Source organism: Oryx dammah, unplaced genomic scaffold (assembly GCF_014754425.2).
Source record: "Oryx dammah isolate SB20612 unplaced genomic scaffold, SCBI_Odam_1.1 HiC_scaffold_21, whole genome shotgun sequence".
In the NCBI taxonomy this organism is placed as follows: Eukaryota; Metazoa; Chordata; class Mammalia; order Artiodactyla; family Bovidae; genus Oryx; species Oryx dammah.
In genome coordinates, this window is record NW_024070205.1 from 26817355 (window position 1) to 26832896 (window position 15542).

Here is a 15542-nt window from a genome sequence, read left to right on the forward strand (position 1 = left end):
TTTAATATGTATTTTTAAGAATAGCCTTGTTACACACACACACACACTCTGTTTCTAATGAATAGAACTTTTGAACTGTTTGCATGTTTTAATATGTATTTTTAAGAATAGCCTTGTTAAAGTGTCCCCCTGCAATGTGGGAGACCTGGGTTGGGAAGATCCCCTGGAGAAGGAACCCACTCCAGTATTCTTGCCTGGAGAAAGCCATGGACGGAGGAGCTTGGTGGGCTACAGTCCATGGGTCGCAAAGAGTCGGACATGACTGAGCGACTTCACTTTCACTTAGTTTTTAAAGCACTTTAGGTTAACAGGAAAATTGAGCAGAAAGTTGAGTTTCTATATCGCCTTCTCCCCCCTACCCCCACCTCCATGAGACATGCATACACAGCTTCCCTCACTGGCTTCATTTCCACCAGAATGGGGTATTTGTTATAGCGGACACACCATTATTGCCCAGAGTCCATGGTTTACATTAGGGGCCACTCATGGTGTTGTACCTTCTAATAAGTCTTTTTTAAATTATGAAAGTAATACATGGTCATTTCAAAATAATATAAACAGAAAATTATAAATGAGAAAGTAAAAATCACCTGTCAACACCATGACGTGCATTCTTTTAACTCTGTTTCTTTGCCTCTTGTTTTTCTTCTGTCTCTCTCACACAGCTACCTACACAAACACCGTATCTAGACATTTCATACACAGTTGAGATGAAACAGTATATGTATGCAGTTTTGTAACATGCTTTTTTATCTTAATATGTTGTAGATGTGTACATGTCAAATGTATATCCCACTTCAAATGCTTATCCACATCATTTTTTCTTATAGCTACCTAGAATTCCATTGTATCCTTCCACTGTTAAACCAGTGGACATTTAAGGAGTTTTAGTCTTTGCATGGTATTAATAATTCTTTGGGAGAGAAGAATTGGGAGATGCTAGTATAGGGTCAGAGAACAAGGTATACTTCCTGTATGGGAGAGGGCACTATATTCAGTATAATGAAAAAGAATATACTATGTATATAATTGAATCACTTTGCTGTACCAGCAGAAATGAACACAGCACTGTAAGTCATCTCTACTTCCATAATATTAAAAAGAAACCCAAATTCTTCTAAGTATGAAACTAACTGTATATACATATTTGCTCACTTGTTTGGTTATCTTCTTAAGATAAATTCCTAGAAGTATAATTTTTGAGTCAAAAGTTATGTACATTTTAAGTTTCGGTAAAATTTCCTAACAGACCTCCAAAGGGATTGCACTAATTCATATAGCCACCAGGGGTAAGTATTCCTTCCTAGCTTTTTAAAACCAATATTGTTGATGTTTTTGATAGTTTTTCCCCCTCTTTCTTATCGATAAAAACTGATAGTCCATTTGTATGTTACTATTCAGGCAACAAATTTTGACTCCAGAGGGTAGAGACAAGAAATAGAATTGCATTTCAATTAAAATTGATAGAGAATTTATTTCTGTATAATGAGACTTTAATATTGAATAGTTTTTTTTTTCAGAAGTGAAAACAAACTTTTTATCATTCAGCACTGTTATGATCAGATACTAACAAGCACATTTAATAATTTTTGCTATCTCAGTTCTTCTAATTTCAAAGTATTTCTGATTTAAAAATGGACAAAACTATAAAAGAGTAGAGAAGTCAACCAGCTGATGCTGTAGACCCTTTTGTCAGAAAGTACCACTCAGCTCTTACTGCTCCTTTCCAACTTCTACACCATGCAGAATGTCCTAAGAAAAGATGTAGCTCATGGGGGAAGTCCAGCCTGCCATCTGTTTTTGCAGTCCAAGAGCTGAGAATGGTTTTTTACATTTTCAAGTGGTTTAAACAAAGATCAAGTGTTTTGTGACCCATGAAAAGTATATGAAATTCAAACTTCAGTTCATTAATAAAGTTTTGTTGGAACACAGCAATGTTCATTTGTTTACATATTGTCTGTGGCTGCTTTTGCCCTGTAGTGGCCAAATTGAGCAGTTGTGACTGAGACCGTATGGTTTGTAAAGCTGAAAATATTCCCTGGCCCTTTGCAGAAAGTCTGCTGAGCCCTTGTCTGTGTGTGTAAGAGAGAGGGAGTGAACATGGTGATGTCTGGGATCTTAGGTTTGCTGTGAAGCAGTGTGCTTAATAGAAGTGCAAAGATTTTGAACCTGTTACTTAAAAGTGGGCTAGCCATGGAGTTGTTTGTCACAGAAACTGCTGCGCCAGTCTTACTCTTCTCTTAGTACCTTCAGGAGGGTGGGGACATTGAAGTACAGAGAATTAAGCCATCTTTCTGAATAAGTGAACTTGTTACTAGATTGACAGCATGTTAATGGTACAAGGAGAAAATTGAGAGTTTATTTACTTATTTAACCCCTCTGTTAAGCTTACCATGTGACAGGCACTGTCCTCAGTTCTGGAGCACTGAGCTTGGCATATAATACTTGTGGTATTATATAGATGAATGACAGTACCCTGTGGGGATTTTTTTTGTGAAATAAAGAATACTAGAAACACCCTAAATCTTCCCACAGATGACAGATCTGAAAGCAGTTGGCCTGCCTGGGGTTCTGAAACTGTCAGTCAGGATGCCCAGGTTTCATGCTGCCTGTTCAGTGATCTTGCCACTAGCAGAGTCTACCTAGAGAGTCTTAGTCTTCGGCATGTTGTGGACCCCTTCGAAAATCTCCCCAGCAAATATACAAATGTACATAAACACAGAACATTTTGCATACGATTTCTAGGGTTATATGAAATTTTTAAATGGCTCAGTGGTAAAGAATCTGCCTGCAATGCAGGACACATGGGTTCGATCCCTGGGTCGGGAATATTATCTGGAGAAGGAAATGGCAACTCACTCCAGTACTCCTGCCTGGAAAATCCCATGGACGGAGAAGCCTGGTAGGCTGCAGTCCATAGGGTTGCAAAGAGTCGGACACGACTGTGCAACTTCACTTTCAACTTTCACTTTCTTTGCTTTGTAAACAGAGAGTGTTTACAGAGGAAAAACTATTGATTATATGGAAGTATCTCTCCTTAGGATCAAGTCAGCTGAGTATTTCTCGGTCCTAATAAGGATGTGGAAATAGATTTGTTATGTAACACTGTTGAGTTAGAGCTGGGGTGTGAGTTGGACCTGTCTTGGCACTGTCTCTACCTGAAAGGACAGGAGTCTCATTCTCCCTGTCTTGCCCCACCCTGACTTCATGGTGTGGTGGTACATGTGCAGTCTCGTAACTTGCACATATATTGAGCGTAATTCTGTCACATTTTAGAGATACGGTTCGTGTATCAGTCACTGAAGTTAACTCTGGTTGGAAACCAGTTGGAATTCCAACTAAGGTAGAAATTGCATGAAAACACATTTTCATCCCTGTTCCAATTACAGGTGAAACTCAGTGAAAATGAGAAGGCTACATATTTTTTTAAAGATGTGTGTGTGATGATGATGGTGACAGTGATGGGAAGAGGATGGGAGTGTGAGCCTAGCATTCAGCTAGAGCTTGGCTGCCTTCCTAGCCTGCTCTCCCCACCCTCTTCCCTTTTTACTTAGAGATTACACTAAATTAGTGGAGGGAAGGTAGAAAATTTAGATAAGCAGAAGAGGGAAAATGAAAATTATGAAGAATCCCATTTTCCAAGGAAACCATTATTAACATGTTCTTGCATTTAGATTTCAGATCATTTTTCTCTTCGTATATTCATATGTTTAAGCCATACTTTTTATAAATGGCTTTATTCAATCATCAGTGTATTATGACTGTCTTTTCTACTGATTATTTATTTTTCTACATCTTCTGGTCATCTTTTTCTCCTAATTATAGAGCTAATGTGTGTTTACTACTGAGAAAATTCTTAAGAAATACAAAGATTACAGGAAGTAAAAGTTTCCATATCAGTCAGTTAGTCATTCATACAACAGTATTTTTTAAGTTCTGTCTGTTATTCCACTATATTCCGATATTACTGTACTGAGCAAATCTGTGGTGTTCTCCGTTTCACAGTGAGTCTATGGTAAACCACACTCCTGTGGACATCTTTGTACATACATCTTGGTGTGATTGCCCAATATCTCATGAGAATAAATTCCTACAAGTGTATATGCTGATTAAAGCATGTGCATTTTAAAGTTCTTTAGTCAGTATTGCTTAGTTTGATCCAAAAAAAGATTCCAATTTATTCTCTGATCAGCATTTTGGGAGAATGTCTGCTTTCTAATTCTGTGTGGGTTTTTTTCCTCCTTAAAAAACAATTTTTAACCATTTTGCGAATTTAAAAAATTACTTATTCTTGATTATTAGGTAAATTTACTGTTTTTCCTTGAGATTTTGGCCATGTGTATTTCTTTGTGAATTACTAGTTTGCACATTTTAAAAAACTGAAGTGTTCATCTTTTCTATAAAATTGAGCATTTTAGTTTAAGTGTGACTTAGTAGATTCCTTGGTCTCTTTTGTAACAAAATGAGCTCTACATAAAAACTTTACTCAAGTGGAACACCTTGCTCTTTGCAAGGGTCATTATTGACCTGCGAGCCAGGAAATTCCGGCACAGTCTTACTGTTATCCTCCAGGTGGTAGGTAGACTCTTGTTACTTCTCTCCAGCTGACTTTAACTGTGTGGGATTTTCCAGCACCATCTCTGCAGTGTTTGTAGCTGTGTCAGTATGTGCGTGGGAGTGTGTGAGAACTCTGCTGTCTCCTATGATAAAACAAGCCTTTTCATCCCTAAGTTACTAAAAAGTAACCAGTATGGACTGACACTCTTAAAAGACCAACTAAATATTCCCATTTTTGTTATTTTATCATACTGGCAAACTTGGAAAAAGTATTTCATAAGCATTTTAAAGTAAAGCACCTTAAATTATTTTGGTGTGTGAAGTTTAAATTTTGTGTTGTGATTCTGTCTCTTCCCCACATACCACGTGGGGCTGCACTTTCTCTTTGTTTTGAAGGGTGAAGAGTGTGTGTGTGCTTGCTCATGTGTGAGCGAGCCGAGAGTGAGTGTGACAGTGAGTTTGAAAAGGAGTCAGATGTGACCTGTATAGCCTCTTTTCAGGTGGTGCAGAGACATATTATAGTAAACAACCAGCTGCTGAATAAACTCACTGTGGGTTCTTACAGGATAGTGAAAATACTCTCCTTGACACTTTGTGGGGAGTAAATAAAGTAACTGCAAAGCACTTTCTAGCATGATCCCTGTCACATGGTAGGTGCTCATTAAATGATGACAGGTATACATTTGTGTATGATAATAATCATTTCATTAATTTCATAGTTATTTGTTGAGAGCCTACTCTCCGCCAGGCACTGGGCAAAGTCTTAGAGGTACTACAGTGAATGCAAAGACTCAAATGTTTTCTCATGGAGCTAATACTCTGGTGTGGGGAAACAGTTACTAAGTAGGAAAATAAGAGCATAAGTACCATGAAGAAAAATAAATCAGGAGATGACTAGATAACTGGGGGTGCTGATGGGAAGACAAGGCTTCATAGTTTTAGCTGGGATGGTCAAGGAAGGGACTGATAAATAGAGGTCAAGCAGCACTGGGATTAAGGTCATCTTTAGTACTCACTAAGTGAGTGACTTTGGGAAAGTTATATAATCTTTGATCCTTAATTGCCACATGTGGCAAAAAGGGGTAATAACCTGATGCATAAGGTTAAATGAGATAATATGGAAAGCATGCAGCATTATGCCAGATGTGTAACCCCTAGCAGGAAGAAAGTGGTGTTCATGGGCTAGTAAGATGGGCACCACCCTGGCAGTCCTGGGCTGGGAGACACAGGCATGCCCAGAAGAGCCAAGAGTGGGGGCTTTGTTCCTGAAGGAAGGAAACCTGCAGTAAACAGTGTTTAATGTGAAAAGAAGACGTGAGCGGTGAGGATCTTGACTGTAGGAAAGAAATGGAAGCATCAAGATTCTCTCCTTTCTTCCAAAGGAGGAAGTAGAAGACTCATTTCTTTTGCTTTGTTTTTGACAGACTGTCACCAGTTGATTCTATTTCAGTGCCTAATCAAGTGTTTTACAGTCTAAATTTGGGAAAGTAGAACATAGATGTATGTATGTATTTATGTATCTACAAAGTAAGAAACAGCTGCTCAATAGACTCTCTTTAAATGAAGGCATGAGAGCTAGAGGCCTCTAGGAGGAGGAGTTGATGGAGAGTGGATAATCAGGGAGGGATTCTGTCTTGCAAGTGTGGAGTTGATCTGACTCCTCAAAGACAGGTTGGGATTTTGGTCTTGTTTCAGAAGGAAACTGATATTTCCTAGAATACAAATTCTCTGGGTAGAGAAGTGTTTAAGGTCAACAGAGTCTGCAGAAAAAGCATCACACCCTGTCACCCACATGGAGGGAGGTTCACACTGCATGCTTCCTTACTGAAGTTTCCGTCAGCACTGCAGCAAAGGCACCTGATGAGCTGTGGACCCCAGCAGGACTGGACCCCCACTCTGGAATTGCTGAACAGCCCAGGAGGCTCAGGGCATTTGGGTGCTGAGGAGCACTGCTGCAGTCTTACACTTCTCTGTTATATGGGGAGGAGAGCTATCATTAGGCCTCGTGTTTGTGTTTGCGAAGGATTTGGAGACCATCAAGGACATTTATTATATAGCACATAAAGTTTAGGAGAAAAAAATTACACCCAAATAGAAAAATAACTAATGAGGATTATATCATTTTGGACCTCAGTTTTCATTTTTATTTCCTTTTTTATGCTGCTTATTCTGTTGATGTGAAATGCTTTATGGAGTACTTCCATATAATGAACAGGAATTGTCTTAGAAATTGAAAATGGAAACATTTAAAAGATACCCCTATTTTAACAGCTGTCCTTTTCCCCCATCCAAGGTCTATTACCCAAATTTGGGATGGATGTGCATTGATGCCACCGATCCAGAGAAGGGGAACTGGCTGCGCTATGTGAATTGGGCTTGCTCAGGAGAAGAGCAAAATTTATTTCCACTGGAAATCAACAGGGCCATTTACTATAAAACTTTAAAGGTAAGAGTGTTAGAATTAGTCTGCTGTTAGATACTCTACATGCATTTCTTCAAATGCTGTCCTTAGTCATGGCTATCAGTAAAGACTTTGCAGACCTTGAAAGGGTTATATTTGAAAGGGATTCACAACCCTGAAAGGTCTGTGTTTTAATTATACAGTTGCCACTGCTTATGTGAGGAAGGGCACTAAAGCATGAAGATTGTGTTAAGTAATTACATACAGCATCTTTATTGATACTGATGAGTTAAGCATGTATGTAGCAGATACTTCTCTCCTCTTAAGACACAAATGCACTGGGAACCGTCTTGACAGGCCACTTTATCTAACTGTATGAAACTCAACAGCTCTGGTGGTTCTGTGTTAACAGAAAACACATTCTTAGTCTTCAGTCTAATGTAGCTTTGGATTAGCTTTTCTTTTGCCTAAATCTTTTTAATATAAGTGTATTTATTTATTATTTTTGGCTGTGCTGGGTCTTTGTCGCTGCTCAAGCTTTTCTTCCGTCACGGTGAGCGGGGCCTACTCTCTAGTTGCAGTGTAGGCTTTTCATTGTGTGGCTTCTCTTGCTGCAGAGCATGGGCTGTAGCACATGCAGACTTCTGTAGTTGCAGCATGTGGGCTCAGTAGTTGCGGCTCCCAGGTTCTGGAGCACAGACTTAATGGTTGTGGCACGCGGGCTTAGTTGCTCCATGGCATGTGGGATCTTCCCAGATCAGGGACTGAACCTGTGTCTCCTGCCTTGGCAAGCAGATTCTTTACCACTGAGCCACCAGGGAATCCCCATATTTTCCATGAATTTTATTCAGAATGAAAATTACACAGAACATGTTTCTTACTTCTGCTAAAGGAAAAAAAGAGGGAAATAATTTTTTAGAGTTTATGGTGCGGTCAGGGGTCACTGAGCACATTCAGGGAAGTTAGAATTTGGAAGGGTTATTATCTCTGCAACAAGCAAGCCCTCCTCTGTCTCCCTCATTTCCATGTTCTCCTGGAAGGCAAATCTGCACTCATCATACAGGGAAATGTTCCCAAAGGCCAAGTCTTGAAGCTCTAAAGAGAGAGGATTGTTGCTCTTTGCTTTCTGGATTAGATATGGTTGCTAAAATTGCTGCAAGGCAGGTCTTCCTTTATTCACTTACTTTCATTAAAAATGACATAGATTGCGGGCCAGTCCTTGAAAAAACTTAATCTCCATGAAGCTGAAAACTCTTTGATGAACAAGCATTTAAGATGATGGTCATCTTTGCAGCATGCTGAGTTTTGACTGTATCTCGCACTAGAACTTGGCAAATTATCTTAGAGCCGTTTAGTTTTCCTTTGCTTTCCTTTGTATTTTTCCCTGTCGGCTTTAGCCAGTTGGTTTGTCCTTTTTCTCATCTAAACGCACGTTCTTGCTTCTAGTTCCTGCAGGAAATATTTCTTTGTAGTACTTTCTTACTTAAAACTTCTGTAACCTTCTCCCCATTTTCTTTCTGCTGGATGATTTTTCTGGTGTGATTTCCTAGTAGGCATTACTGTACAGTTTTGTTACACTGGAGTCTGAGATTGGATTCACACTTTGATTCAAGAATTCATTCTGTTTCTCAAATTTATTTAAAGTGGAAGTTACATCTGATTACATCAGTGAGAATCCTGGTGGAGAGGAAATACCAATGAGGGGTGCATATGAGACAGTCAAGGGAGTGGAAATAAGTTCCAGGGCAGAGGAAGCCCAGGGAGATGCTGGGATGCTTGGCAGTGCTTTCATCAGACTTGAAGTTGAGGTGTGTTCATCCCTGATGGCAAAGCCAAGAACCGTTGAGAAGCAAGAGAGAATAGTGTTTGGGAGTGAACTCTGGAGCCAGACTCCTGGATTAAATCCTCACTTGCTCTGTGACCCAAGGCAAGTCACTGTGATTTTACCAGATGTGCAACCTTAGGCAAGTCACTTTCTGTGCCTCAGTTTCCTTATTTGAACGATACAGATAATTATATATTGACCTCAGAGGGTTATCAAGAGGATTGCCTAGGTGATTGTGGGTAGAGTTCTAGCACGTGATAAGTACTAAATAAATAGTAGCTGTTATTTTTGGCAAGGCACAGTAGTGTCATGAATAGGAGTAGGGACTCTGGAGCAGACTGCCTTGTGAGCAGATTTTGCCTTCGAGAGAAGCATAGGGAAGGAAGAAGACAGGGAAGCATGAGAAGTTACACCTTCTGTCTTAATTTCTCATCTGTAAAAATGGAGGTAATAGTAAAATTAATAGTGTTGTTATTGTTGTTTAGTTACTAAGTCATGTCTGACTCTTTTTTGACCCTATGGACTGTAGCTCACCAGGCTTCCTCTGCCCATGAGATTTTCCAGGCAAGAATATTGGAGTGGGTTTCTATTTCCTTCTCTTGGGGCTCTTCCTGATCCAGGGATCGAACCCAGGCCTCCTGCATTGCAGGCGGATTCTTCACCATCTGAGCTACCGGGGAAGCTGAACATTAATTGCTGGGAGCTGCCATGGGAGATCCCACCCATGACAGGGTCATGTGGAAGAGAACTGTTAAGCAAGGCTTCAGAACTCAAGGGGCTCCCTAGGCTTTCTCGAGCATCTACCCCCAAACCAGAATCTGTCTGTTTTACTGTTTCATGACTTTCCCCAACTCCTCTGACATTAACAGGGGGCTAACCCTGACCACCTTTCTCTGGAAAAAATCAACTTAGGGCTGTAGCTAATAAGTCTCCTGGACATGAGAGGAATATTTCAAATCAAACCCCCTCTATTAGCATTCTAGCTTGCTTGGCAGGTTATCCATACTCTTGCAGCTATGCATACAATTATTTACAGCCTCCCAACTGTGAAAAGCACGGAAAGCCTAAAACATAGAGCCTTTAAAAGAGTTAAAAGTTATTAGAGTAGTGCTAGTGCTGATGTAGGATTTCATTATTGGGCCAATGCTTGTTGCTAAGTTCCCATATCTCTTATCCACTGTGCACCTGGGAATGCATTAGTTAGCATAGTGAGAATGCTAGAAAAACAAGTGTAGCCTTAAATTTAACCATATCAGACTTTTGAGCTAATTGGTTCTTTCTTGTAACTCACTGCACCTTTGCTCTGTGAAAAACGTAACTCTGTTTGGCATTTTCTGAGGCTGACATAGATTAAAAATATAAAGAAAAAACACTTTGAGGGAAAATAAGTTTTCTGGTTGAGCAGCCTTTATCAAAAGAGGGTCATAAAATGTTCACAGGCCTCCAAGGCCAAAAGATACTGTACACAACATCTTTTGTGGAAAAGGTATGCAAAAAATCATGGTTTCGATAAGGGCAATACTGCTGAAATGTTGGGCTGACTCTGTATGACCTTGCATCTTTCATTTCCCTCTATGTACAAAAAAGGTATATAAGTACCGTTTAAAAATAAAGCTATGGATCTCGCTCATCAAAGCAGCTTGATCTCCTTGTGTCAATCATTTTCCTCCTTTTACTCTCTCTCTCAGGCTAGTTCCCATCTGGAGTACAGAGATCCGCCATGTCTACTTATTTGCCTGGGTTTCTAAGTCCTGAACAGGAAGGCGCCCTGCGCCTTCACTCCCTCCGGAGACTGGGAGGGCACCTGTGGCCTCACGTAGACGGTGTAGGTCTCTTGTCTTGAGACTTTATTGATTTTCTGTATAAACCAAGGAACACCAGCCTCTTTTCTTCTCTCCTCTATTTTCTTATTTACAACATTCTTAACTACTCTCTCTCTAAATCAATCACAATTGGCGACGCCGTTCCTCCTTCAGGTTTCCCTGGATCCTGCGGGGACTGGACCCTGACAATTAATAATACAGTCATGAAAATTAAACAAGCCAACATATGCAAGATTCTGTGAAGAGTTTCTTGTCTAACCTAAGTACTCAAAGTGTTACTGACGACCTGTACTATCATTTTTACTTTTCTTTGTTGGAAGTAACGGAGCTCTAATCTTTGTAGACCTCCTCCAATCTTGATGTTTTATTTTGCTCAAGTATGCATCAGGCGTATTAGATTCTTTTACTAGTGATTATATTCTGTGAGATTAAGCTTTTTATGGGTTCAGTTCAGTTCAGTCGCTCAGTCGTGTCTGACTCTTTGCGAACCCGTGAATTACAGCACTCCAGGCCTCCCTGTCCATCACCAACTCCCGGAGTTCACTCAAACTCACGTCCATTGAGTCAGTGATGCCACCCAGCCATCTCATCCTCTGTCATCCCCTTCTCCTGCCCCCAATCCCTCCCAGCATCAAGAGTCTTTTCCAGTGAGTCAGCTCTTTGCATCAGGTGGCCAAAGTACTGGAGTTTCAGCTTCAGCATCAGTCCTTCCAAAGAAATCCCAGGACTGATCTCCTTTAGAATGGACTGGTTGTATCTCCTTGCAGTCCAAGGGACTCTCAAGAGTCTTCTCCAACACCACAGTTCAAAAGCATCAAATTCTTCAGCGCTCAGCTTTCTTCACAGTCCAGCTCTCACATCCATACATGACCACTGGAAAAACCATAGCCTTAACTAGATGGACCTTTGTTGACAAAGTAATATCTCTGCTTTTGAATATGCTAGCTAGGTTGGTCATAACTTTCCTTCCAAGGAGTAAATGTCTTTTAATTTCATGGCTGCAATCACCATCTGCAGTGATTTTGGAGCCCCCCAAAATAAAGTCTGACACTATTTCCACTGTTTCTTCATCTGTTTCCCATGAAGTGATGGGACCAGATGCCATGATCTTCGTTTTCTGAATGTTGAGCTTGAAGCCAACTTTTTCATTCTCCACTTTCACTTTCATCAAGAGGCTTTTTAGTTCTCTTCACTTTCTGCCATAAGGGTGGTGTCATCTGCATATCTGAGGTTATTGATATTTCTCCCGGCAATCTTGATTCCAGCTTGTGTTTCTTCCAGCCCAGCGTTTCTCATGATGTAGTCTGCATAGAAGTTAAATAAGCAGGGTGATACTATACAGCCTTGACATACTCCTTTTCCTATTTGGAACCAGTCTGTTGTTCCATGTCCAGTTCTAACTGTTGCTTCCTGACCTGCATATAGGTTTCTCAAGAGGCAGGTCAGGTGGTCTGGTATTCCCATCTCTTTCAGAATTTTCCACAGTTTATTGTGATCCACACAGTCAAAGGCTTTGGCATAGTCCAATAAAGCAGAAATAGATGTTTTTCTGGAACTCTCTTGCTTTTTCGATGATCCAGCGGATGTTGGCAATTAAATCTCTGGTTCCTCTGCCTTTTCTAAAACCAGCTTGGGTTAGGTTTTGTAAATAACTTACATGTGATGATATTCTTCTGGGCTCTGTATCACCTTTTCAGCTATCAACTGGATAGTTGAGGAATCTCAACGCTGGTTTTGTTTGTAATCTGATTAAAAACTGTTTTAAATTCCTGAGGATTGTCAGCCTGCTCTCCATTCATTCACCTATTCATCAGTTCTTCATTGTTGTTGTTCAGTCTCTTAAGTTGTGTCCCAACTCTGCATTCCCATGGCCTTCGGCATGCCAGGCTTCCCTGTCCTTTACTATCTCCCAGAGTTTGTTCAAACTCATGTCCATTGAATCGGTGATGCCATCCAACCATCTCGTCCTGTCGCCTCCTTCTCTTCCTGCCCTCAGTCTTTTCCAGCATCAGGGTCTTTTCCAGTGAGTCAGCTTTTCTCATCACGTGGCCAAAGTATTGAAACTTCAGCTTTAGCATCAGTCCTTCTGATGCATATTCAGAGTTGATTTCCTTTAGGATTGACAGGTTTGATCTCCTTGCTGTCCAAGGGACTCTCAAGAGTCTTCTCTAGCAGCACAGTTTGAAAGCATCAGTTCTTTGTTGCTCAGCCTTCTTTATGGGCCAACTCTCACATCTGTACATGACTGCTGGAAAAACCATAGCCTTGGCTATGTGGACCTTTGTTGAAAAAGTGATGTCTCTGCTTCTTAATATGCTGTCTAGGTTTGTCATAGCTTTTCTTCTAAGGAGCAAGAGTTTTAATTTCATGGCTGCAGTCATTGTCTGCAGTGACCTTGGAGTCCAAGAAAATAAAATCTGTCACTGCTTCCACTTTTCCAAAAACCCTTCTATTTGCCATGACATGATGAAATCCAGTGCCATGATCTTCGTTTTTTGAATGTAGTTCCAAGCCAACCTTTTCAGTCTCTACTCTTTCACCCTCATCAAGAGACTTTAGTTCCATCTTCACTTTCTGCCATTAGGGTGGTATCATCTGCTTATCTGAGATTGTTGATATTTCTCTCAGCAGTCTTGATTACAGCTTGTGAGTCATCCAGCCCAGCATTTTGCATGATGTACTCTGCATCGAAATTAAATAAACAGGATGACAATATATAGCCTTGTTGTATTCCTTTCCCAATTTGGAACCAGTCGATTGTTCCATATCTGGTTCTAACTGGTTCTTACAGGTTTCTCAGGAAACAGGTAAGGTGGTCTGGTACTCCCATTTCTTTTAGAGTTTTCTACAGTTTGTTGTGATCCACACAGTCAAAGGCTTTAACATAGTCAGTGAACAGTACATGGTTTTCTGGAATCCCCTTGCTTTTTCCATGCTCCATCAAATGTTGGAATTTGATCTCTGTTTCTTCTGCTTCTTTGAAACCTAGCTTATACATCTGGAAGTTCTTGGTTCACATACTGCTGAAGCCTAGCTTGAAGGATTTTGAGCATTACCTTGCTAGCCTGTGAAGTGAGTGCAGTTGAACAGTAGCTGGAACATTGTTTGGTATTGCCCTTCTTTGTGGCCGTTGCTGAATTTTCAGAATTTGCTGGCGTATTGAGTGTGTCTCCTCAACAGCATCATCTTTCAGGATTTGAAATGTCTCAGCTGGAATTCCATCACCTCCACTAGCTTTGTTCATAGTAATGCTTCATAAGGCCCACTTGACTTCACACTCCAGGAAGTGACCACATCATCACAGTTATCCAGGTCATGAAGACCTTTTTTGTACAGTTCTGTGTATTCTTGCCACCTCCTCTTAATCTCTTCTGCTTCTGTTAGGTCCTTGCCATTTCTGTTCTTTATTGTGCCCTTCCTTGCATGAAAGTTCCCTTGTTATCTCCAATTTTCTCGGAAAGATCTGTAGTCTTTCCTATTCTATTGTTTGCCTCTATGTCTGCATTAATTCTGCAAATGCTGAGTGTCTGCTACATAGTAGGTATTCTTCTGTAGTAATGAACTGAACAGACAAGGTCTCTGGTCTCATGGAGCTTCCAGTTCATGGAGGAGGTGGCAGATAACAAATAAGTGAATAAGTAAACAAGGTAACTTCCAAGAACAATACATGCATTGAAGATAATATAATATGATGGAGTGACCAGAAGGTCAGGGAGGTGCTTTATCTCTGGTAGGTCAGGAAAGAGCAAATGTGGACACACTTCCTCCCTCCGCACGCTGCCATGAGATGGAGCCAGCCATGAGAAGATTTCTACAGGAAGAGCATTTCAAGAAGAGGGGCCCTGGTAGAAGCAGAGGTATTGAAGTGGGAGTAAGCTAGATGGGGGGCCAGCGGTTGTTTGGTTTTTCTTTCTTTCCTTCTTTTTTATAAAGAAAGGAGAGAGGAAAGGAGATGGAGAGAGGAGAGGAATGGTGGATGAGGCTAGTGAGATAGGGCAGGATCAGATCAGGGGTGGGGCTTCTGGCTTGTATGGAAACTAGTTTTAGTCTTCAGTTCTATTCACCCATTTGAGAGTTGAGTCTGACTGTTGACTTTTTAAAAGATGCTGCAGGATAAGATTGTAGGTGGGTAAGCATTTGTGTGTTCTCATGATTCTGGAGTATTTCTCTTAATTTGCCCTACTGTCAGGAATATTGGAAATTATTGCCTGTAGCTAATTGCCCTGGTAACATTTTGAGTTTATATTTACTAATATTTAGAGAAGAGAGAGTGCTTAATTCTATAAGCACTCTTATAGAACCTGTTAGAACACAAAGGACAAGTTTAAAGTCTTTTTGTTGTTTTTTGGTTAAATATCAAAATAATTTTTTAAAAAGTTTGTTTGGACTTTTGACTTTGTTTTTTTTATTTCATTTTATTTATTTATTATATTATATATATTTTTTACTTTACAATATTGTATTGGTTTTGCCATACATCAACATGTTTTAAAATGTGGGTTTATATTTCCCATGTCTAGGGATGTAAATTTTCTTACAAAACCTTAAATGTGCTTAGCGGCGCAGAAGAAATAAACAATACGATGGAGACGCAAGTAATTGTTGATTTTAAAAGGTGTATTATTTTCCCCTTCATAAACGCTTGTTGTTTGTGTAGCTATCTTACTAAGTTGGGAAGCATATAGCTCAATAAGGTAATGGTTGTCTCAGTGACTACAATTTTGAAGGGTGTTCAATAGCTAACAAATCAGGTTGCTCCTAATCTAGCTGCTCACCAGCTCATTAACCATATAGAAATTTTGTATTAGTGGTAAAGACAGATATTGAGATGTTTTGTGTTTTTAGCATCTACAAAAGAGTACCCTCCTAAGTAGAGAGTTTGTGTTCTTTATCAACTTCTTTCCGTTGCTAGTACAGTTATTACTCTGCAGAAGGT

General features: G+C 40.1%; 1 protein-coding gene across 6 annotated transcripts in view; it reads left to right on the forward strand.

The window, feature by feature from the left end:
- Window positions 1-15542, forward strand: part of PRDM2 (PR/SET domain 2) — a 133366-nt gene that overhangs the window by 39268 nt on the left and 78556 nt on the right. For all 6 annotated transcript variants that reach the window (XM_040263934.1, XM_040263939.1, XM_040263933.1 and 3 more), the window contains one exon: window positions 6851-7003. In XM_040263934.1, coding sequence (XP_040119868.1) covers window positions 6851-7003 — 153 coding nt within the window. The remainder of the gene's footprint in view (window positions 1-6850; window positions 7004-15542) is intronic.